This window comes from Balaenoptera ricei, chromosome 6 (genome assembly GCF_028023285.1).
Source record: "Balaenoptera ricei isolate mBalRic1 chromosome 6, mBalRic1.hap2, whole genome shotgun sequence".
Taxonomy (NCBI): Eukaryota; Metazoa; Chordata; class Mammalia; order Artiodactyla; family Balaenopteridae; genus Balaenoptera; species Balaenoptera ricei.
This window is the reverse complement of record NC_082644.1, coordinates 115,432,949-115,454,119: the sequence shown is the minus strand read 5'-3', so window position 1 is coordinate 115,454,119 and position 21,171 is coordinate 115,432,949. Positions and strand designations below refer to the sequence as shown.

General features: G+C 53.7%; 1 protein-coding gene across 4 annotated transcripts; it reads left to right on the top strand.

The window, feature by feature from the left end:
• The first annotated feature begins 4,565 nt into the window (after positions 1 to 4,565).
• Positions 4,566 to 20,956, top strand: CIZ1 (CDKN1A interacting zinc finger protein 1). Of its 4 annotated transcripts, XM_059925721.1 has the most exons (18): positions 4,566 to 4,812; positions 5,372 to 5,495; positions 5,740 to 5,855; positions 7,373 to 7,444; positions 9,324 to 9,550; positions 11,951 to 12,044; positions 12,225 to 12,333; positions 12,831 to 13,167; positions 13,252 to 13,459; positions 13,720 to 13,841; positions 14,482 to 14,679; positions 15,441 to 15,565; positions 17,351 to 17,438; positions 17,888 to 18,001; positions 18,200 to 18,349; positions 19,830 to 19,899; positions 20,122 to 20,243; positions 20,613 to 20,956. In XM_059925721.1, exons 2-18 carry the CDS (start codon positions 5,377 to 5,379, stop codon positions 20,826 to 20,828), a joined length of 2,487 nt encoding a protein of 828 aa, XP_059781704.1. In that variant the 5' UTR covers positions 4,566 to 4,812; positions 5,372 to 5,376; the 3' UTR covers positions 20,829 to 20,956. The 4 variants fall into 4 exon arrangements, with proteins under 4 accessions (XP_059781704.1, XP_059781702.1, XP_059781703.1 ...); XM_059925719.1 differs by having other exon boundaries at positions 11,966 to 12,044; positions 12,831 to 13,459; XM_059925720.1 differs by having other exon boundaries at positions 12,249 to 12,333; positions 12,831 to 13,459.
• Positions 20,957 to 21,171: the final 215 nt, after the last annotated feature.

Sequence of the window (21,171 nt, the reverse complement as noted above, 5' to 3'; positions counted from 1 at the left end):
AACGAGCCAGGAGAGACAGAGCTAGGTCTGGAGGTGTGGATTGGGGGTCAGCTCTATCCCTGGATGGCTCAGCTTCTGGAAATCCCAGGCCCCAGGGGGCCCCAGATTACCCAATTATTCCCCCTGTGGACAGAGGGCTTTGAAGGTATATCTGGCAATCAGGAAAGGACTCCTGAAGAGGTGATGTTTGAATTGAGCTGGGAAGACTGGACAGGAATCGGCCTGGTGATGAGTGAGAGGAGGGGGGAGCATTGTAAGGGAAATTTAGTTACTTTGGGGACAGAAGGCAGCCACTGTGGCTGAACCTGGTAAGCGGTGGGGAGACCGTATTACACACAAGCCAGTCCTGTGCAGCAGAGATGGCCAAACTCAGATCCTAAGTCGGGAGGGGTCCTGCCCCAGGTCACTCTGGAAGGTAGGGGCAGCAACAAGGCTGTGCCCACCGTGCCACTCCCACCTCTGTTCTCTGTTCCCCTCACCCTGCTTAATAATAGGTAAAGGCACAGGTGGATGACAGATACTGGGGAGGCAACATGATAACCATATGGCCTTATATTTTTCTCTGCTCTAGTATGACCGGGAGCTGTCGCTAAACACGGACTATTCCTGGGGTTTCTGAGGTGGGCGTCTGGTTGTGGGCATACTCTGTGAGCCTGCGTTGGTGTGCTGTGCTGGGTGCCTTGATGGGACTTGCTGCTGTGCGGTGATGGACATAGATGTCAAGAAGGGAAGAGCTGCTGCGATGAACACCAACCTGAGGATGGAAGGAGGAAACTGCATCCTGGAGTCATTCGTTCATTCGTTTGCTCATTAATCAACCTTCCCCAAGCAACCATGATGTACAGGGCTCTGAGCTGGTGTCCCAAGGACATGGGGACAACTCTGCAGCTGCTTTCTACTGTCAAAGGGCACATGACATTACTGAGGGCAGAAATAAGAGGAGGACGTAGCAGATTACAGGATAAAGACACCATAATCAATAGCTGGTTAGAAAGTGTACTGGGAAAATAGCGACAATAGCCACTATAGAAACTGCGCAGATGCTAGATCAAGAAGCCTGCAAAACCATAACATAACGCAGTGCTTGACTAGATGGAGATGTTTACCTCATTCTTAAACTGAAAAACTTGGGATGAAGTTGGCTGTGTTTCTCCAACTTAAACACATTTCATGCAACACCAGTCGAAATTCTGATGGGATTTTGGCATGGGTGGGGGAGGGAGGAGGTTTGACAAAAATCATTCTATAACTTACCCCCCAAAATTTACATGATTGGGAATTGGCAAGAAATTTAAAAAAAACATAACAGTATCAGGGGCTTGTGTTGTTAGGCATTAAAATATATTCCAAAACTATAACAATCACACTATGTGATATCATCACGGGAAGAAACAAGTAGATTCCTGGAGCAAATAGGTCTGGACATAGAGCCACATGAGTATGAGTCTATTTCATGATAAAGGTGCATCTCAAAGTAGAGGCAGGAATGAGGCCTCCAGGTGATGCTACATCGTCAGACTTCATTTGGGATGCAGAGAGATGGGGCCTCTCTTCTCCCTCTGAACATAATTCACTGGGGGGCTTTGCCTGTAAGGGACTGATTAAAAGCAATTAACACGAGTCTAGCCCCAAACAGTGTCCCCAGAGAGTTTCCATCCACAATCTAGTCTGGTCTTCAAGGAGGCAGCACAAGGTCATATACATTCAAAAAAAAATTTCCACTCCCTCCCCATGATAAAGTCATCCAACTGGTCACAGCAAATTAGTAAAAAAGGAGAGAAAGTGAATCCCCCAGCCCCCCACCCATGAGCCCACTACACACATTTATTTTTTCCAAAACTGGGGTAATAATGTGTATGCACTTTTGTAACCTACTGAGTTCAATTCATATCATATCATGAGTGTTTATCCTTTGAAGACATACTTTCTGAAGGCTGTGTGTTATTCCTTGAGAGGCAGACACCATGATTTATTTAGCTGTTCTCCAAGTTGATTATTTTCCAGATAGCTATTATAAATAATGTTTCTGTGAGCGACCTGCTGGCTTTTTAAAAAAAGTATACTTTAATTTTATTGGAGTATAGTTGATTTATAATGTTGTGTTAGTTTCAGGTATACAGCAAAGTGATTCAGTTATACATATATATATATTCATTCTTTTCTAGATGCTTTTCTCATATAGGTTATCACAGAAACCTGCTGTCTTTTAAAAAAATAAATGTATTTAATTTATTTATTTTTGGCTGCGTTGGCTCTTTGTTGCTGCGCGCGGGCTTTCTCTACTTGCGGCAAGCAGGGGCTACTCTTTGTTGCGGTGCGCGGGCTTCTCATTGCAGTGGCTTCTCTTGTCGTGGAGCATGGGCTCTAGGTGCGCAGCCTCAGTAGTTGTGGCTCACGGGCTCTAGAGCACAGGCTCAGTAGTTGTGGCACATGGGCTTAGTTGCTTCGTGGCATGTGGTATCTTCCCGGACCAGGGCTCGACCCTGTGTCCCCTGCATTGGCAGGTGGATTCTTAACCACTGTGCCACCAGGGAAGCCCAAAACCTGCTGTCTTTTTTTAAAAAATTTATTTATTTATTTAATTTATTTTTATGACTGTGTTGGGTCTTCGTTCCTGTGCGAGGGCTTTCTCTAGTTGTGGCAAGTGGGGGCCACTCTTCATCGCGGTGCGCAGGCTTCTCACTATCCCGGCCTCTCTTGTTGCGGAGCACAGGCTCCAGACGCGCAGGCTCAGTAGTTGTGGCTCACGGGCCCAGTTGCTCCACAGCATGTGGGATCTTCCCAGACCAGGGCTCGAACCCGTGTCCCCTGCACTGGCAGGCAGATTCTCAACCACTGCGCCACCAGGGAAGCCCCCGAAACCTGCTGTCTTTTAAAAGGTTTGTTTCTGATTATTTTCTTGGGCTAGATTCCTACAAGTGGGGACCAGGTCAAGGGGCAGAACATGTTCAAGAGTCTTGATAGAGAATTTTCAGACTGCTTTCCAGAAAGATAAATTAACACAGGAAGCCACCGCTGCCTTCCCTACCTTCACCAGCATGAGCATTATTTTTAGTTTTTTTTTTCTTTACTTTGGCAATTTGCTAAGCTCCACTGTGCCAGGTGCCAGTGCTAAACATTATGTAATATCATACACAGACACAGACACAGACACACAGACACAGACACACACAGACACACACACACACAAACCCCGGGAGGGGGTACTCATTTTACAGACGAAGAAACAGGCTCAGAGAGGACTCCTGCATCAGCCAGGGTCGCCTAGCCAGAAGGCAGTGGAGCCCCAATTCAACACCGGACCTCTCCAAGGCCAGCACCCAGATCTATTGGTTGGAAGCCTAGGCGATCTTGACTCAACCCACCCCTCCTTCCCCATTGCCTCTGTCTTGGTTCTCACCAGAGCCGAGTGATCTAATCTGGGCGGATATGATGCTGTCACACTCTTCCCTAGCACTCCCTGCCCCTCAGGGGTAAAGCCCAGCTCTTCAGGCCCGCCTTCAAAGCCCGCATCTTCCGGGCTTCCCTTCCACCCAAAGGCGCAAAGTCCCCTGAGCCCGACCCCGCCCCGCCCTCCCGCCATGCCTAGCCGCGTGCGCGCCTCTAAGTCCAGGCAGAGTTAGGCACCTGTGCTGCTGCCCGGGGCTGTAGTAGAGCCGGTCCCTAGCTTTAGGGCAGCGCTAAAGTCACATGACTGCAGTCACATGACTTCAGTGATTGGTTGGCACTAGGGTCTCCGCTGGGCAGACCTTAGGTCTGCGCGTCCCTAGCGCCACCGTGCGCCGTATGGCACACAGTCGGCGCCTAATGAAAAGTGAGCGCATTGCCTAGGGCTGTTACAGCTGTGGTCGGCTCTGAGCAACAGAAAAAGCAAAGGGGATTGCTCTTAGTAACTGCGGATTGTTTGGCTCAGTGCTTGTGTGGGGACCGAGGAGAGGTGCACCGGGACGCGGGACAGAGTCGAAATTAAAGGGTCCTTGCGGGCAGGACCGTTCAGGGGCAGGATGAGCGCCGTTTTTTACCATTAAACTCTGCCCTCCTTACCCGCTCCCCAGCCAAACCGGAGAAACAAACAGACAAAAAAACACTTTCAAACCGATCTCCCCACGCCTTCCAGGGCTAATTCTTCTGCCCCGTTGTGCCGGTCGTCCTCTCGCTGGGTCTCGGTCCGCGAATGTACAGCAGGCGGCTGCACGCCCCCTCCCACCCCAGCCCCGCGCGGGGTCTCCGGATCGCAGGACAGTGGCGGCCGCGGCAAGGTCTGCTGGGGATGGTCCTCCTCAAAGTCGCCCGCGATGTCCCTGCCAGACGAGAGACCCCTCTGGGCGACAGACGGACCTGGGGCTCGGAGCCGCTCCTTCCCGATGCGGAGGACGCGGGGCAGAGGGTCTGCGCTGCCCAGGGTCCCCTAGCAGCTCGGAACCACTCCCACCGCCGCCCAGCAGCTGGGTGAGCAGATGCCGCCCCTGCAGCGCGAAGGGTGCGCGGGGCGGGATCTCGCGGCGCGGCCGTGGGCACCCGGACCTCCCGTCCTCCAGAGGGCGCTGCCCTGCCGCGGCCCGCAGACTGGCCTTCGGAGCGGACAGGCCGTGGCGGAGTCGTGGGGACCCCGGGAGCCGCGATCCGGAGCGCGCGGCCCGCCCCCCCCCCCGGTGGGGGCTACGCGACTGCGGAGGGGGTGCGGGGAGGAGGCTGTGTGGTTCCCGCGGCCAAAGCCGCGCTGGGAGGCGAAGTGCGCGGGCCGAGCGCGGCTGGGGGGACGGCGGAAGCCTTAGGGGCCACTTGAATGGAGGCCGAGGGCTTCGTGGGCAGGTGGGGACAGCGGCTTTGACGTGTAATGCTGGCTCTGTCTGTAGAGGAAGGGGTCAGCGGAATGGGGGGAATTAGAGTGGAGGGAAGCCTTCCTCCTACTTTGTTCGTGGAAGAAAGGGAAAGGTGGGGGTGGGGCGGCGCTGATGTTATTGACAGAACATGTGCACAAGGGACAGGGTGGGAGTATCAGAGGGGTGTGAGTGGACAGGGGCTGGCTTCGCTACGTGATTGGCGCAGAGAAAGGCTGAAGGGTGGGGTGGGAGGTGTATTTGTGTCGGACGCTCGTCCTGGAGCTGCGGAGCGGAGGGAGTCGGAGGGATGGAGGGCGGGGTTGGGCATTTGGAGGAGGGACTATTGGGCAGATTTGGGGGAAATTGGCGGGAGGGTGGTTGAACTCTGCTGCTGGTGGAATTGGAGGTGTATGGAAGGGATGGGGCGCACGCGTGGCACGCTCTGGGCAGGACCGGGAGGGCAGCTGTGAAGCTCGGTCGGCAGCGTGTGAGGGCCGCGGCTGGGGGTGGGCGACGGGGATCCGGCCTGACTCCCTCCCTTCCCCCAGCCGCCATGTTCAACCAGCAGCAGCAGCAGCAGCTCCAGCAGCTCCAGCAGCAGCAGTTGCTGCAGCTCCAGCAGCTGCTCCAGCAGTCCCCACCGCAGGCCCCACTGCCCATGGCCGTCAGCAGGTAAGCTCCCCACTGGAGGGGTGGGCGGCTCTAGACCTGCGCCTCTGACCCATGCCTTGGAGACCTCCTCCCAGCCCTTTCTCTCAGGGGCATCCCTGTCTGAGTCCTGGAGGTCATCAGTTCCCACCCTAAGGGGATGCTCTGTCTGCAGTAGAGGGGGGCAGAGAATGGAGGTGAGGGGTCTCAGGGAAGATGGAGGGTTTGACTCTCCCCAGAGCCCTCTGACACCGCTCTCAACACACAGGGGGCTCCCCCAGCAGCAGCCACAGCAGCAGCTCCTGAATCTCCAGGGCACCAACTCAGCCTCCCTCCTCAACGGCTCTGTGCTGCAGAGAGCTTTGCTTCTGCAGCAGTTGCAAGGTATGACTGCGGGCCCTGTCTCGCTCCATCTTAGCGGGAGCTCCCCAGCAGCCCCACGGCACTGAATCTCATCAAATCCACACAGTAACCCTGAGAGGGAGCTGTGTCAGCGTCCTGGTTTACAGATGAGGACACTGAGGCTCCAGGAGGTGGAAGTCCCTAAGTTGCTCAGCTGAATGCAGGTCTGTCTGATCACAGAGGTGCACCCTTGGCCATGGTGTTAGCTCTGTGGGTGCTACTTGGCGCAGTTTGCTGACATTCAGATTAGATGATATGATGGATGACAAGATCTATTTTGACCACCCTCCTTTGCATCCTGTTTGACAGTTGAGGATGCCGAGGTCCAGAGAAGGGAAGTCATTTGCCCTGGCTCACACAGCATCAGCAGTGGCTGAGCTAGACAGAGGCCTGGGCCTCCTGACCCCCCGGGTCTCTGAGTGGGTGTCTCTAGCTCTCTGCATTAAGCCTGTGTCCTTACCTGAGTTTCCCCATGTGGGGAGTAGTCTTTCATCTCTTCCTTACAAGAAGCTGCTCCCGATACCTTAGCCCCTGCAGGAGTAATCCAGGGGTCCAGAGACGTGGGGCCAGCTCATCTTCAGACCCAGCCTCTCCCGCACGGTAGCTGTGGCTTGCTGGCTGGTTCCTCAGGGCTGGGCACTGTGCTGAGGCCCTGACAAACCCAATTCCTTGACTCTGCTGACAACCCAAAGGGGAGATACACTCATGATCCCATTTTACAGATGAAGAAACTGAGGCCCAGGTGTTGATTAGTGGTCTTACTACAGAGCTGTGTCCTGAGACACCAGGCTATCCTGCCTCCCAGCCGGGTATGCAGTCAGGTCAGAAGATGTGATGGTCATCACTCTTCAGCCCTCCTGGGGCCACATGGGTGTGGCTGGTCCTGAGAGCTGGCTTATAAATGATAGATGGATGGGTAGAGAGATAAAACCACACACAGGGACCCACAATGTATATATATATATTTACTTTTTCTTACTCATTTTAAAAGTCATACTCTTCAAAGAAGAGTGAAAGAAATATTTTAAAAAGAGTATAAGAAAACCCAAATTGTCATATGCAGATTCACTCCTAAAGAAAAAAACCACCCTTTGAAGTGTTGGTGTATTTCCTCCCCTTTTTTTCTAGGCACAGACTTGGGGACTTGTATATGATTGTGGTTACTGATATAAGTGAAAGGCTGTATCTTGTTTCTTTTTCACTGAATATAGTGGCATGATCATTTACCAAATGATTTGAAAGTCTCTGTAAAGATTGTTTTTGAACAGCTGTTTAATATTCTACTGGAGGTGTGTGCCCTTGTGTCCCTAAACTTTCTCAGCTGTTTTCTTCTACTTCTTTTCTTTTCTTTTTTTCTTTTGTTTTGCTTTAAATAATGGAATGAATATCATGTTTGAGAATATTTTCTTAGAATGGATTCCCAAAAGTAGAATGACTGGGTCAGAGGGGATGGATATATTATGGCTCTTGATAAGTATTGCCAAATTGCTTTCCCAAAGGACTGGACCAGTTTGCAATGCCACCAGCCACGTATGACAGTGCCGGTCTCACCATGTCCACGGCAACATTGGGTATTATACTCTTTATATATATATATATATATATATATATATATGTACGTATACATCTAATCTACTAATTTGCTTGGCAAAAGCTATATCATTAATGTTTTAGTTTATATTTCTTGGAGTGCTAGTGCGGTTGAATATTTTATATTTGTCTGTTAAACATTTGTAATTCTTTTTGTGACTTGTCCATGTGCTTTGTCTATTTTTCTTTTAGAGTGTGCCACCTTTTATCTTACTGTTTTTAAGAGCTGGTTAGCGTTCTCTCTGCACATATGTGTATATGTGTTTGTTTTAAGTTAATGTTAATTAAACCCTTAGTAAATACCAGGCACACTTGTATATCTCATTGAATCCTCATAAAACATTGTGAGTCAAGCACTATTACTATCCCCATTTTACAGATGAGGGAACTGAGGCTAAGAAGGGGAAACTGATTTGCTCAAGGTCACAGATCTTGTACTGTGGAGTCTGCATTTGAACCAGTTCTCCCAGCACATCTGACCCATGCATGCCCTTGACCCCTGTGCCTCCCATCCCAGCACTGGGTCAGGGATTTAAACTGTCCTTTATTGGGTCACACACTTCCCAGTGCTGGACCTCTGAGTCAGATGAGGTACCTGCCCTTAAGGAGTTCCCAGGGTGGTTAGGTGGTGGGCAATGGGAAGCAGACAAGGAAATTGTGCAGGTGGTCCTAGAACAGGGAAGCTGGGGCCTCTGGGGATACAGAGAGGGTCTGGGAAGGCCTCCCAAAGGAGAGTCACCTAAAGGGAGGAATGAAGGATGATTGGGATGTAGAACAGTCCAGACAGAAGAAACAGCATGTGCAAAGGCCCAGAGGCAGGCAGAGACCAGGCTTGTTTGAGGGATGCATGGGAGCACGTAGCTGGAATAAAGTGGGCACACGTGTGGGGAGAATTGCGAGAAAGGAGGTCGGGGAGGAGCACAGGACTGGACCTCACACGGTGAGGAATGGGCTTCGTTCCTGAGTATCAGGGAGCTATGGAGGGGTTTAGGCAAGGGGAGGGGCGAAGTCAGAATGTGGTTTTAGAAAGATCACTGTTTGCTGCTATCCAGTGCAAAAACTGTGGCTAAAGTTCACACAGGGGATGAAGTGGCTTTGGAGGAAGGGGGGTGGTAGGAGTGGGGATTTGAAGGGGGGTCAGGCTAGACTGAGAAGAGGAGTAGGAGTCAGTGTTAATAGAATTTGGTGTTGGCTTGGATGGGGGAGGGTAAAGAGAGGGAGGAGTCAGGAAGACCCCCAGAATCCTCTCCGGTAGCCAGCTGTGGACAGCAGTGCCGCTCCCAGAGACCCTGGACAAGCCACTCCTTCGCTTTGTGTCTCTATTTTGTCATCAGTAGAGAGGATAATACTTACTCTGATGGTGGCTGGGCAGGGTGACTGAGGCCATGCATAGAAAGTGCTTAGCAAGCGCCTGCTTCCCAGGAAACTTTTGATGAAGGGTAGCTGCTATTGGTAGGAGAGTGTCTTATTATTCCAGGGACCAGTCATCTTGCTGGTTCTCCCTTTGGGTCCTGTGTTGACTCTTTCACATACCTTAAGGTGTACACTAAAGCATGCCTGAGGGTGAGCGGAGTTGCTGGGGGTGCTTAAGCCACTGACCAGGGAGGCATTTGGGGTGGGAAAAGGCCCCCTTCCCTCCCCAGCTGGAGCAGAAAACGCTAGCCCTAAAGCCCCCTCTCCACCAGTGCTCCAGGTGGGACTGCGTCTTTGGCTCTCATCTCTCCCCTCTGGCTGCCCTTGGGTGGGGAGGGTCCCCTTGGAAGTTAACTGTGATGATGCTTTGGGGGACTGACCCCTGACCCTAGCCTCTACCACCCAACCACAGTTGTAATCCCTCTTCTCCCCTTTTTTCACACACAGGTAACCTCCGTGGCTACAACCTGGCAACCCCAAACCTGACAGCTCCCAGCCTCACACCCCCGCAGCTGGCCACCCCAAATCTACAGCAGTTCTTTCCCCAGGCCACTCGGCAGTCCCTGCTGGGCCCTCCTCCTGTTGGGGTCCCCATAAACCCCTCCCAGCTTAACCTTTCAGGGCGGAATGCCCAGAAACAGACCCGGACCTCCTCTACAACCTCCAATCGCAAGGTGAGTGATATCTGGACTGGAGCAGGCGAGGATGGGAATCGGAGAGGGTGTATCTGGGCATCAGCCCAGCTCTGCCCTCTCTGGCTCACATTGGCCTTTGGGCAGGTCATACCCCTCTTTGTACGTCAGTTTCCTCATCTGTAAAATGGGGAAGGGGGCAGGAGTTAGACTTGCTTAGTGTTTCCCAAACTTTAAATATTCCTGAACCCCAATGTGATTTTTGCTATATCCAGACACCACCAGTACTATTATTTATTCCCTTTTAAATTACTATTTATATTATTTACTAATATTACTAATATTATTTACTAATATTTCTCTCTTTTTGAAAAAACTGAGATGTAACTGACATATAATATTGTATTCATTTTAGGTGTATTCTACCAATTTTCTTTAAATCAGCACTGCCCAGTGGAAATAAAATGTGAGCCATACATGTAATTTAAAATTTTCTAGTAATCACAGTAACAAAGTAAAAAGAAACAGGTGAAATTAATTTTACTCGCATATTTTATTTAACTTAATATATTTAAAAAATTATCATTTCAACCTGTAATCAATATAAAAAATGAACAAAGCATTTTACATTCCTTCTCTTTTTTTTTTTTTTTTTTTTGTACTAAGTCTTTAAAATCTGGTGTATATTTTATGCTTACGTCTCAATTCGGCTTCCAACATTTCCAGGGCTCAAAAGCCAGGCACATGTGGCTAGTAGCTACTGTCTGGGATAGCACAGCTTTAAATGAAGTAGCTGCTTCTCTGTTACATTTAGTTAAAAAGGAAACATTATATCACTGTCTGAAATTAAAAAAAAAAAAAAAGGCTAAATTAACTGCCATACATAGAAGTAAAAGAAAAATGATTGTGGGTAAAACAATGGTATAAAATCCTAAACTCTACACTGTTGCCAGCTGAAGGTTCTGAGCCTCTACAGGCCTTTCGCTGACAAAAGCAGGAAGACTCAGAGAGATTTTCAAAGGGAATAATATCCTCCCTGAGTCTGTCCTGTCCCTGAACGCCCTGGCAGCTCCTCACACACACCACACTCCTGAGAGCATCCGGCGCTGGAGGGGTGGAACACCCTCCTTTTCTGGCTGCTCTGGCGCCAGCCCACATCTGGTGGTGAGGCATTTCCCTCCAGAGAGAGGTCCAGGCGGCCTCTGACTTTACGGTCGGGCTTGTCCTAACACAGTCTGGCCTAGTGTTTACCTCCTTGCCCCCATTTTACATACGGGAAAACTGAGGCAGTGGGGTGGAGGTTGCCCTGGACTGCACAGCTGTCATGACAGACCCAGAGTCCAGCCCTCCTGGACTCGCAGGCCAGTGCCCATGTCGTGCAGGGTGAGAGCTGGGTAGTTTCTGAAGGGTGTGGAGTCCTGATGTGGTGCATGTTTCCACTCAGCCCTGGTTCCTCGGGCTTAGTAGGAGGGAGGGAAGCTGCATGTGGATTCCTGAGGCTTCCTGGGGTGCCCTGGAACCATGTGGAGCTGTGTGTTCATTTCACAAATGTCTGTCAAGTCCTGCGGAGGACTCACTGGTGCAGAGAAGGCATCTGGAGATGCTCTCCTGGAGATCTTGGGCTGGGGAGGGGGTGGTGGTAGTGGTGAGACCTTCATGCAAATAATGCTCCAGTCAATGAATTATGACTATGAAAAGTGCTACAGGAAGGAAGCCTGGGGCCCCTGGGGGCCTGTACTATGGGTTAGGAAGGCTTCCTGCGAGAAGTGCCTTTGAGGCTCTGGGAGAAGGCCTGGGGCTTTGGGGAAACAGAGAGAAGGCCAGTGTGGACATAGAGAGGGGGAGGGGGAGCGTGGGGAGAGCTGAGGCTGGAGGGGTGGGCATGGGGTAGGGGCCAGATTGTGCAGGGGGGTGGGGAGGGTGGGTAGTTTCAGGCTTGGGGTAAGGAAGGAGTCATCCAGGGCTACGGGAAATCACGGGACGGTTGCAGCCTGACAGAGGTGAGAGACATGATCAGGTTTGAGAAGGGTCCCTCAGGAATTCCCTGGTGGTCCAGTGGTTAGGACTCTGCGCTTTCACTGCCTTGGCCTAGGTTCGATCCCTGGTCTGGGAGCTAAGATCCCGCAAGCCAAGCGGCATGACCAACAAAAAAAAAAAAAGAGAGAGAGAAGGATCCTTCTGGCTGCTTTGTGGAGAACGGGGTGGGGAATCAAGAGGCAGCACCGTGGACCACGTGAAGGCATTGCATCCCCCAAACCTGCATTTCCTTAACCGGCAGGCAGCTAGATGGAACCCCCTGGACAGAATTCCTGGGGTGTTCAGGATCTTTTCTGGGGCCAGGCCCCGTCATCCCCTGAGGGACGTGTTGCAGCTGCTCTTGGGCAAGGGAGTATTTACTGGGGTGGGTGGCACGTATCATAAATGGTTTCTGAAAGGAAGCAGGATTCTTCTTCTCAGACGATGCCTGTGGAGGACAAGTCGGACCCCCCAGAGGGGTCTGAGGAAGCCGTAGAGCCCCGAACAGACACACCTGAAGGTGAGGGAGGGAGGTTGCTGGCCCTTCAGAGGGGACGCGGGTTAGGGCAGTGGGGTGCAGGGGTGGTCATGGAGGCAGGGATCTTGCAGGGTGGGTGGGGGGGTGAGCCCAGGCCCCATCTCCTGGAGCTCGTACATGCTATATCTGGCACGGCAGTCATTCACCTGCCCTCCATGCCAGACCAAGAATCTCCCCACTGCCCAGATGGCATCACTAAGGAGAAACGCACTGCAGCACCTGAGCCTGAGTCTTGTGCGGCATCTGAGCCACCAGCTAAAAGGTCAAAGAGGTAACTGACGCTGAAAACCTGCCCGGGGCCCAGGTACCCTGTACCCTGATTCCTGCAAAGGCAGAGGGTAGGGGGTAGGTGGGGTGAGATCCTCCAAGGAAAGGGCCTTGGTTTCTGGCTTGGAGGAATGTTAAACCTAATTCTTCACCTTACCTGGGAAGGCCCTCAGCCAGACGGACTCTGGCATCTTCACTGTGACTGAACCACCTGGAGGCAGGTGAGGTGGCCAGCTTGGGGGGGTGAAGATGTGAATCTGGAACCTCAGAGAGTGGGCAGAGGGTAGGCAGGCTTACAGGACCTTGGATACATATTAGCAAGTTGTGGGAGGTGGGAGCAAGTGATCCAATTTATTTAGGTGAAACTGGGACCCAGAGAGCCGAGGGGGCTTGTCCAAATCCCTAGCTCTGTACGTGGCATAGCTAGGACTGGAGCCTAGGTCATGGCCTTTCTTGGGAGCCCCTGGGGCCAATTGAATTTGATCTTTTGATCCTTCCTAGCTCAGAGGAGCCCACAGAGAAGGGGACCCCAGGGCAGCTGCAGGCAAAGGTCCAGCCACAGGCCCGGTTGATGGCACCAAAGCAGACACAGACAACCGAGCTGCTGCCTGAGCCACTGGAAGCTCGAGTGCTGCCACGATTTCAGCCACGAGTTCTGCAGATCCAAGCCCAGGTGCAGCCACAGACTCAGCCACAGACTCAGTCACAGACGCTACCATTGAAGGCCCAGGTGCAGCCAAAGCTGCAGAAGCAGGCACAGACACAGACCTCTCCAGAGCACTTAGTACCGCAACAGGAGCAGCTGCAGCTGCAGAAGGAGGCAGAGCCACAGAAACAGGTGCAGCCACAGGCACATTCACAGTCCCCAAGGCAGGTGCAGCCACCGCTGCAGAAGCAGGCACAGACGCAGACGTATCCACAGGTCCAGACAGAAGCACAGCCGAGGGTCCAGCCGCTGGAGCTGCCACTGGAGCAACCTCCAGTGCAGTTGCCAGTGCAGCCACTGGAGCCAAACCAGAGACAGCCTCAGACTCAGCCACAGGTGTCGGTGCCGGCACTGGAGAAAGCCCCAGTTCCGGTTCACTCTGCAGTGCTGGAGACGCCGCCCGATACGGTGGAAGCTGGAGCAGGTAAGTGAGCAGTGGCTCCCAGCCGGCCTGGTGATGGGACAGCTCTGCCTGAACCCTTCAGTCCTACCCTGGCGCTGTCCAACCCTGACTGGGTGCTGCCTGGGACTGAGGGTTGGGCCTGGATCTAGGGTTCGGGGCCGTCTGCGCTGGAGGCTTCACGGTCCTGGATGTGGGCAGAGAAGGCGGCTCTTGGGCCTGGGTCCCTCAGGGCCCAGGTGGGAGATGGACCCTGGGGAAGCAGAGCACATCTGTCATTTCAGGCCTGGAGGAGGCCTCGCCGGAGCCAGTGGGCGCCCAGGTTGGCCTGGAGGAGAGCCAGGAAGAGTTGACCAGTGGCCTGGATGTGGGAGAATGTGAAAAAAGAGCAAGAGAGATGCTGGGGGTGGGTAGAGATGCTGATGAGGACCACATGGTGCACCCAGTGGTGGGAGGGCCTCCTTCTGCCTCGGACCCCCTCAGCGCCCCCTCGGGTTTCCCCTACTGTGAAATGTGGCAGCAGCCCTCCACCTGGGTTCGTGGGCACACCAGACTGGGTTTGACAGTGGTTCAGTGACAGTGGTTCAGCAAACTCTCATGTGGTGCCTTCACATGCCTTTGCTCTGATGATCTGGAGGTACTTTTAGTGATAAGGGTCCCTTCCAGCCGCCTCACCCCGAAACTAGAGCCCCTAGAGCCCCCCACAGGTAACGTCGCTCCAGCGGAGAGAGCGCAGCGTGGAAGCCTGTGCCTGGGGCTCGGGGGCCCAGCCCTGCCTTCTGGCCAAACCCCCTCCCTTCTTCATGCATCTCCATCTGTCACGTGAGGGGTGGGGTGGGTAGACTTTAGAGTGAGGCGGACCTGGGTTTGAATCCTGACTGTGGTGCTTCCTGGCTGAGCGAGCTTGGGCAATCACCTAACAGCTCAGAGCCTCAGTTTCCCCACCTGTAAAGTGGGCTGTCAGGAGGGCTCCTAGATGTTTAGCATGGGGCTGGCCCACTGTAAGCGCCCAGCTGGTGGTAGCTCTGCTCCTGCTCCCGGTGTAGGTGTGGGGTGCCGGGGGCTCCCTGAAGGTCACCATCCTGCAGAGCAGTGACAGCCGGGCCTTTAGCACCGTACCCCTCACACCTGGGCCCTGGTCCGGCGACTCTACCTCTGCCACCCCTGCGGCGGCCAGCACGCCCTCTAAGCAGGCCCTTCAGTTCTTCTGCTACATCTGCAAGGCCGGCTGCAGCAGCCAGCAGGTACCACCCCCAGCGGGTGGGTGGGGAGGTCACGTGGGTGAGCGGAGGGTTTGGGGTCTGTGTGTGATGCCTAGCCTGCCCTTCCCACGGCTGCCTCTGTGGCCACATGGCCCTCAAGCCCCACCCCCAGCAGCTGTACATTTGCTCACAAAACATTTCCTGACCAGCCAAGGGGGCAGGATTTTAGAGTTGGGTGGACCTGGTTCAAATCAGCCCTGACTGGCCGTGTGGGTTTCGGAAGGTGAATTCCACCCTTTGTGCCTCGGTTTCCGCATGTGTCAGAGGAGGAAACATTTAGAACCCACCTCTAGAAAAAAAAAATAGAACCCACCTCACTGGGAGGTTCTGGGGATTCAGCGACTTGACATTGAAGTCATAAGCCCCAGGCCCGGCCCAGAGCGAGTGCAGCATTAATTACAGCATCATACTGGTATGATTATTACTATCGCTATTGTTACCTTCATCCCCCTGTGCCTCCCCTGAGCACAGTCATGGGGACCTGGAATTTGATCAGACTGCTCCTCGCCTTGGGGTCGCTCACGGTCTCCAGGGGGAGCAGAGGCTCTGGCTGGCGTGTACTCACTCCGTGCCTCCGTTCACCATCCTTCCCTGGCCCACACAGCGTTGTAAGAGAAACGGCCTCCCAGCGGAGGTGGGGTGACCATGAAGCTAAGGTTGGAGGCCTCTTCCCCGGGCCCCACTCTTGCCCACCATTCTGGGGCTCACTCCTCACGCCCCTTCCTCCCTCCCGCCTGCTGCAGGAGTTCCAGGACCACATGTCGGGGGCCCAACACCAGCAGCGGCTCGGAGAGATCCAGCACATGAGCCAAGCCTGCCTCTTGTCCCTGCTGCCTGTGCCCCGGGACGTCCTGGAGCGAGAGGACGAGTGAGTGGGGGATCTCAGAGCTGCTGTAGGGGGGGTAGGCGGTCTCGCAAGCCAGCCCCAGCAGAGAGGGGCCCGGAATCTACCATCCACAGGGTCTGCCTTTGGGTTAAGCATTGCCCTCCCCGAGACACCTCGTCACACCACTAACTGTGTGGCCTTGGACCTCAGTTTTCCTTATCTGTAAAATGGCCTCACGAAGGGTGTAATGCAGGAACTCATGAGCTAGACAGTCTCTTAAGGTTACATCTAGGCAGGAACAGTGTGACCATCTATGTGGGAGGGAAGTGGGTTGTGGCACAGACCCCTGCTCCCCTGGCATATGTGCTGACCCCAACCACAGGGGCCTGAAGGTCAGGATCTGCTCATCTTGTGGCTTGAGGTTAGAGCTTCCCTGGGTCACCCCCTTTCTTTGTCGTGGGGGCTTGGTCCATCAGAAATGTCAGCCCTCCCAGAGTCTGGGACTGGCTCTTGGGGTGCTCTGTGGGCAATCACTGAGGCCTGCAGGGGCTGGGCGGCATCATCAGTGAAAGAAACAGGATGGTGCTGGCTCAGGACACCCTGGGGGATATGGGCTGTGTCTCACAGGACAGCTGCCACTCAGCTCCAGACCTCCTGGTTTTTCAGAGGCATCTAGAAACCTAGATTTGTATGTGAATCTCCCAATTTCAAAATGTTAACAGCTAGTTCAGAATTAAAACAAGATGAAACAAGTCCTGTGGAGGCCAAATCAGACCCTTTCAGAGGCTGGATAGGCCTTGGGTCCATGGTCAGGGACTGTGCCATGAGCATTTATAGAGGGTCACAGCTTGAAACTCCCTGCATGGGGTGAGGGGACAGGAAGGGCCCTCGGGTAGCCTCAGCGTGCATCTCCTGAGTGACGGGGAGCGCTCTCTCCAAAGGCTTCTGTGTCTCTGTTAGCCAGTTCTCACTAAGAGAAGAGCTTCCCTGTGGCTTTGTAGGATGTTCTCCAGCCTTAAGGCTCCCTTTGCTTGCTGACCTAGGAGTTATACTTAGGCCAAATCATCATAAAGACAGGAGAAAGGTGACTTACAGAGTTGTTCCTTGCAGAGTTAATGCAATGGTGAAAAAATTTAGTTGGGAATGATCTATCCAAAACTAGGGGATTAGTCAGATCAGTTTAAGTCTTATCCACTTCGTGGTAGAACTAATTCTAGGGAATTTCTGATAATGTGGAAACATATGTGTGATGCAATGTCAAGTTAGAACAGGATCCAAAATAGTGTTTGCAGAATGAGTTTGATTATATTCAATATAAAAATAGATCTTGGGCTTCCCTGGTAGTGCAGTGGTTAAGAATCTGCCTGCCAATGCAAGGAACACGGGTTTGAGCCCTGGTCTGGGAGGATCCCACATGCCGTGGAAAATGCTGTAGCAGTGGCACTTCGGGGTCCCAGAGGGGGGCCTGGCTAACTGGGATTGGGACAGGTCCAGAAATAGGGGGAGGGGCAAGAACAGCTCTGGGAAAGTGAGGGCATCTAAACTGAAGGATAAGAGGAGTTCTCAAGGCCAGATATCCTCAGTTCTGTCACCGTCCTGGTGCCCTCTTGGTATCCCAGATGCTTCTAAATCTCATTTCCCCCCAAGTTTTCTCTCTTATTCCTATTTAAGTATTCTTCCAGATGAGCCTCAGGACCATTTTGTTAAGTTTCCAAAAAAACGATTCTGTTGGAATTGCACGCCGTTTATGGAGCGTCTGGAAGAGCTGCTGTCTTTCCAACAAGAATGCGGTGTCACACTGTACTTGTTTTGATTGTCATCGTTCAGAGAGCCTCCACCCAGGCGCTGGTGCAACACCTGCCAGCTCTACTACATGGGGGACCTGATCCAGCACCGGAGGACGCAGGACCACAAGGTACGAGGGCCCACCTGCTGCGAAGGCGCCCAAGCCCAGGGCTGGGGAGGAGGGAGCCTAGGTTGGGAGCAGAAAGTAAACGTCAGTCTTTGTCACTGCGTGGCCGTAACTCATGACGAGTCAGTCATGTTTCCTCTTTGGGTTTCAGTTTCCCCATCTGTCCAATGTGGGCAAGGCACCATCTCACCCTGCATTCAGCCTCGGGGCTCGTGGGGTCCTCAGGCACCTGCCCTCTCTCCCTGTCTTCCGACGGTCCCATCTCTGTTACCATCTGTCATCCTACCTTATAGCACAGGGACGGGATGTGTTTGCCTGTGTTTTGTGAAGCACAGCCAGCTGATTACAGAAGTGGTGGGCCTGCAAGTGGGAGGCGAGGTCTCGCTGGGCCCTGCCTGGCTGCACCTGGGGACGCTGCCCGCCGCCCACTTGGCCTGCCTTCCTGTCCCCAGATCGCCAAACAATCCCTGCGGCCTTTCTGCACTGTTTGCAACCGCTACTTCAAGACCCCCCGCAAGTTTGTGGAACATGTGAAATCCCAGGGGCATAAGGACAAAGCCAAGGAGGTAACCCCAGCTCCCTCAGAGGACATGGGCCCGGAGAAGTAGAGTCTTGGCCAAGGCCACACAGCAAGTTGAGGTGTATTCCAGTCCAAATTCATAGCAGGTCCGGAGGGACTGGAGTTCCCTGGGGTGTGGGGTGGATGGGGTGTCGCACCCTGGCTGCCCAGAGCTGACTTGAGCCTTCACCCACTCCCTGGGAAGCTGAAGATGCTCGAGAAGGAGATTGCCAGCCAAGATGAGGACCACTTCATCACGGTGGACGCCGTGGGCTGCTTTGAGGGTGATGAAGAAGAGGAGGAGGACGATGATGATGAAGAAGAGATCGAGGTTGAGGAGGAATTCTGCAAGCAGGTGCTTGGGGGGAGGTGGTGTGGAACGGAGTCTGGAGGCTGGACTCCCAGCCCAGGAGAGACCTCACCCCACCTCCCAGGGGCCAGGAGGCACTGTGCTGGCATCTTTGGGCACTAAGGCCTGCCACAATTTAGTATCAATAGGAACTCTATTCAATATGACGATATGTAAATACACATCATGACGCCTATAGGGTGGCAGGTGAAATATGCAAGGTCTTCAAAGCCTGGCTGAAATTTTTACTTGTGGAAGAGAAAGGGCATCCTAGGGTAAGAGAACAGCATCATAAAGGCATGGAGAGGGGAGCTATGTGGTGCATACAGGAAAAGTCAGTGAAAGATGAGGATGAGGATGAGGATGAGGATGATGGCGAGAGCAGTCAACATTTTTTGAGCACTTACTATATGCCACGCGTGTACCAAGGACTTTCCTGGCAGAATCTCACCCACTTGCATGCCAGGAGGTGAGACTGCAGAGCCCGTGCTCAAAATACCCCAGCTCTGCTGCTTCCCATGAGCGAGGAGCTGGAGGAGCTTTTCAGTTTAACAAGTGTTCCCAGAGCATCTATTCTGGGCCAGGCCCTGGTGCTGGATCCAACAGTACTTGGGGATGAAGTCCTGGCCCCTGTCCTCACAGAGCTTGTCTGTTACAGCCCGGGGTGGTGAGGGGGCAGCCAAAGGGGGTGGTGCACAGCGGGGCTGTGGATGGAGGGTTGCGTGGGTGGCCTCCAGCCCTCAGCAGGTTGGGGGAGATGCCAGCTTTGCTACTCAGCGGTCAGCAGTGGCATGACCCTGGGCAAGCCCCTTGGCCTCTATAAGCCTGTTCCTCTGCTTAGAATAGTCCCAACTCAGACTGTAAGGAAGGGTCACAGCCCAGGGGGTGGTCGTTATTCTTAAAAGCCAGATTTGTTTGCAAGGCACTGCTAGGCATGGCCTTGTCTGGAAGGGGCTCATGTCCAGCCAGTGAGACAAGGGATCCTTGATCACTTGAAACCTACCCCCTAAGACTGTGGTTGCTGCAGCATTAGGGAGCTGGCGGGGGGCTCATGGCAGAGTGTAGCCAGGGCTGGGGGCTCACCAGGGCTCACTACCCTGCACCTCCATAAACCTGCTGTATGACCCTGGGCAAGTGAGTTAATGTGCCTGGGCCTCAGTTTCCTCTTATGTAAAATGGGCAAACCATAGAAAGTTGTTATGAGGATTCAGCGAAATGACACGTGTGATGTGTTGGGCATACCTGGCATGGATTATGGCCAGTGTGGGAGCAGGAGGGCTTCCTGGAGGAGGGGACTGATTGAGCTGAACCTGGAAAGTATAGATTGGGAAAGGCACTCGGGGGGCAGGATCAGCATGTGCAAAGGCTCAGAGCATGCCACCCACAACCTCCTGGAAATCAAGGGGGGGTTCCAGTCCCCGCCTGCGTTTGGGAGGAGGCTAGGGGAAGCCAGAACCAATGGAGGCTCACACCTGTGTGTTTCCAGGTGAGAACCAGAGATATATCCATAGAGGAGTGGAAAGGCTCGGAGACCTACAGCCCCAACACGGCATACGGTAAGACCCCAGCCCTGACCCCACCTGCAGGAGCTGCGGCCCTCAGGTTGCCTCCAGGCGACCCCCCAGACCCCAGCCACAGCATCCTGGCCAGGCAGCCTGTCCCCTCGTCCTCTTTTCTTTTCCCACCTGGAGGGTGGGGGGGGGGCAAATGGGCCCCTAGAGAAGGGGGGACACCTGGCTGGTGAGGCATGTGAGTGCACAGACCCTGCTGTCCCACAGGTGTGGACTTCCTGGTGCCCGTGATGGGCTACATCTGCCGCATCTGCCACAAATTCTACCACAGCAACTCAGGGGCGCAGCTCTCCCACTGCAAGTCCTTGGCCCACTTTGAGAACCTGCAGGTGAGTCAGGCCCCCTGCCCGGCTCTGCCCTGCCCAGGGAGTCAGACTGTGTCCTAGCTGACGGGGACAGCCAGTGGCCACCTCCCTCCTGTGCTTGGCCTCAGCCCCTGGGTACAGCTCCCAGTGAGAGGCTCTACCCACAAAGGGAATCAGAGCCATGTTGGGGCCAATGTCTTTCTGCAGTTGTTCTGGTGGGTGCTGAGGGCTGGGCTGTTAGCTCTAGAGCTCTGGCCCAGAGAGGCTGAGGACATCACACAGGGTCACACAGCATGTCTGACGCTGTCTCAGCTGGGCTGGGGAAACAGCCTCTGGCCAGGAGCACACCAGGTGGGGAGGAAGCCTGGCCTCACCTGCACTCTCTGTATCCAGAAATATAAGAAGGCCAAGAACCCCAGCCCCGCCACCAGGCCCGTGAGCCGCCGGTGTGCAATCAACGCCCGGAACGCCCTGACTGCTCTGTTCACCTCCGGCGGCCGCACACCCACGCAGCCCAGCACCCAGGACACAGCCAAAACCCCCAGCAAGGTGACAGCCCAACCCGCTCAGCACCCACTACCCCGGCGCTCAAGCCGCCTCAAAACCTGATGGAGGGAGCGGCCCACAGCTGCCCCGTCTGGGTCCAGATCTGCTACGCTTTTTAGGAGTCTGTGTGGAGACTGTGACATGGTGGTGTTTTTACTCAAAATCCAATAAAAGAAGGTAGTTTGGCTGTACAGTCCCCACCAGCACTTCCGTCTGGGTGGACAGGGAAAGGGGGCCCCCAGCTAGCTCTGTCAGCGCCCAGCCCCTGCGAGTAGTGTGGTGGCAGAACTGGAAAGCTGAAGACAGGCTCCCTAACCAGGGACTCTGGGATTATGAGGTGTTTCACCTCCTGAGCCTCAGTTTCCCTCTTTTTATTTATTTATTTATTTTTATTTATTTTTGGCTG

Bases quoted from the DNA above. Each gene is read 5' to 3' on its own strand.
- CIZ1 (XM_059925718.1), top strand. From the start codon at position 5,377: ATGTTCAACCAGCAGCAGCAGCAGCAGCTCCAGCAGCTCCAGCAGCAG. The intron at 5,856-7,372 runs GTATGACTGCGG...GCTTTCCCAAAG, and splicing joins GCTTCTGCAGCAGTTGCAAG to GACTGGACCAGTTTGCAATG. The intron at 13,460-13,719 runs GTAAGTGAGCAG...CTGTCATTTCAG, and splicing joins TACGGTGGAAGCTGGAGCAG to GCCTGGAGGAGGCCTCGCCG.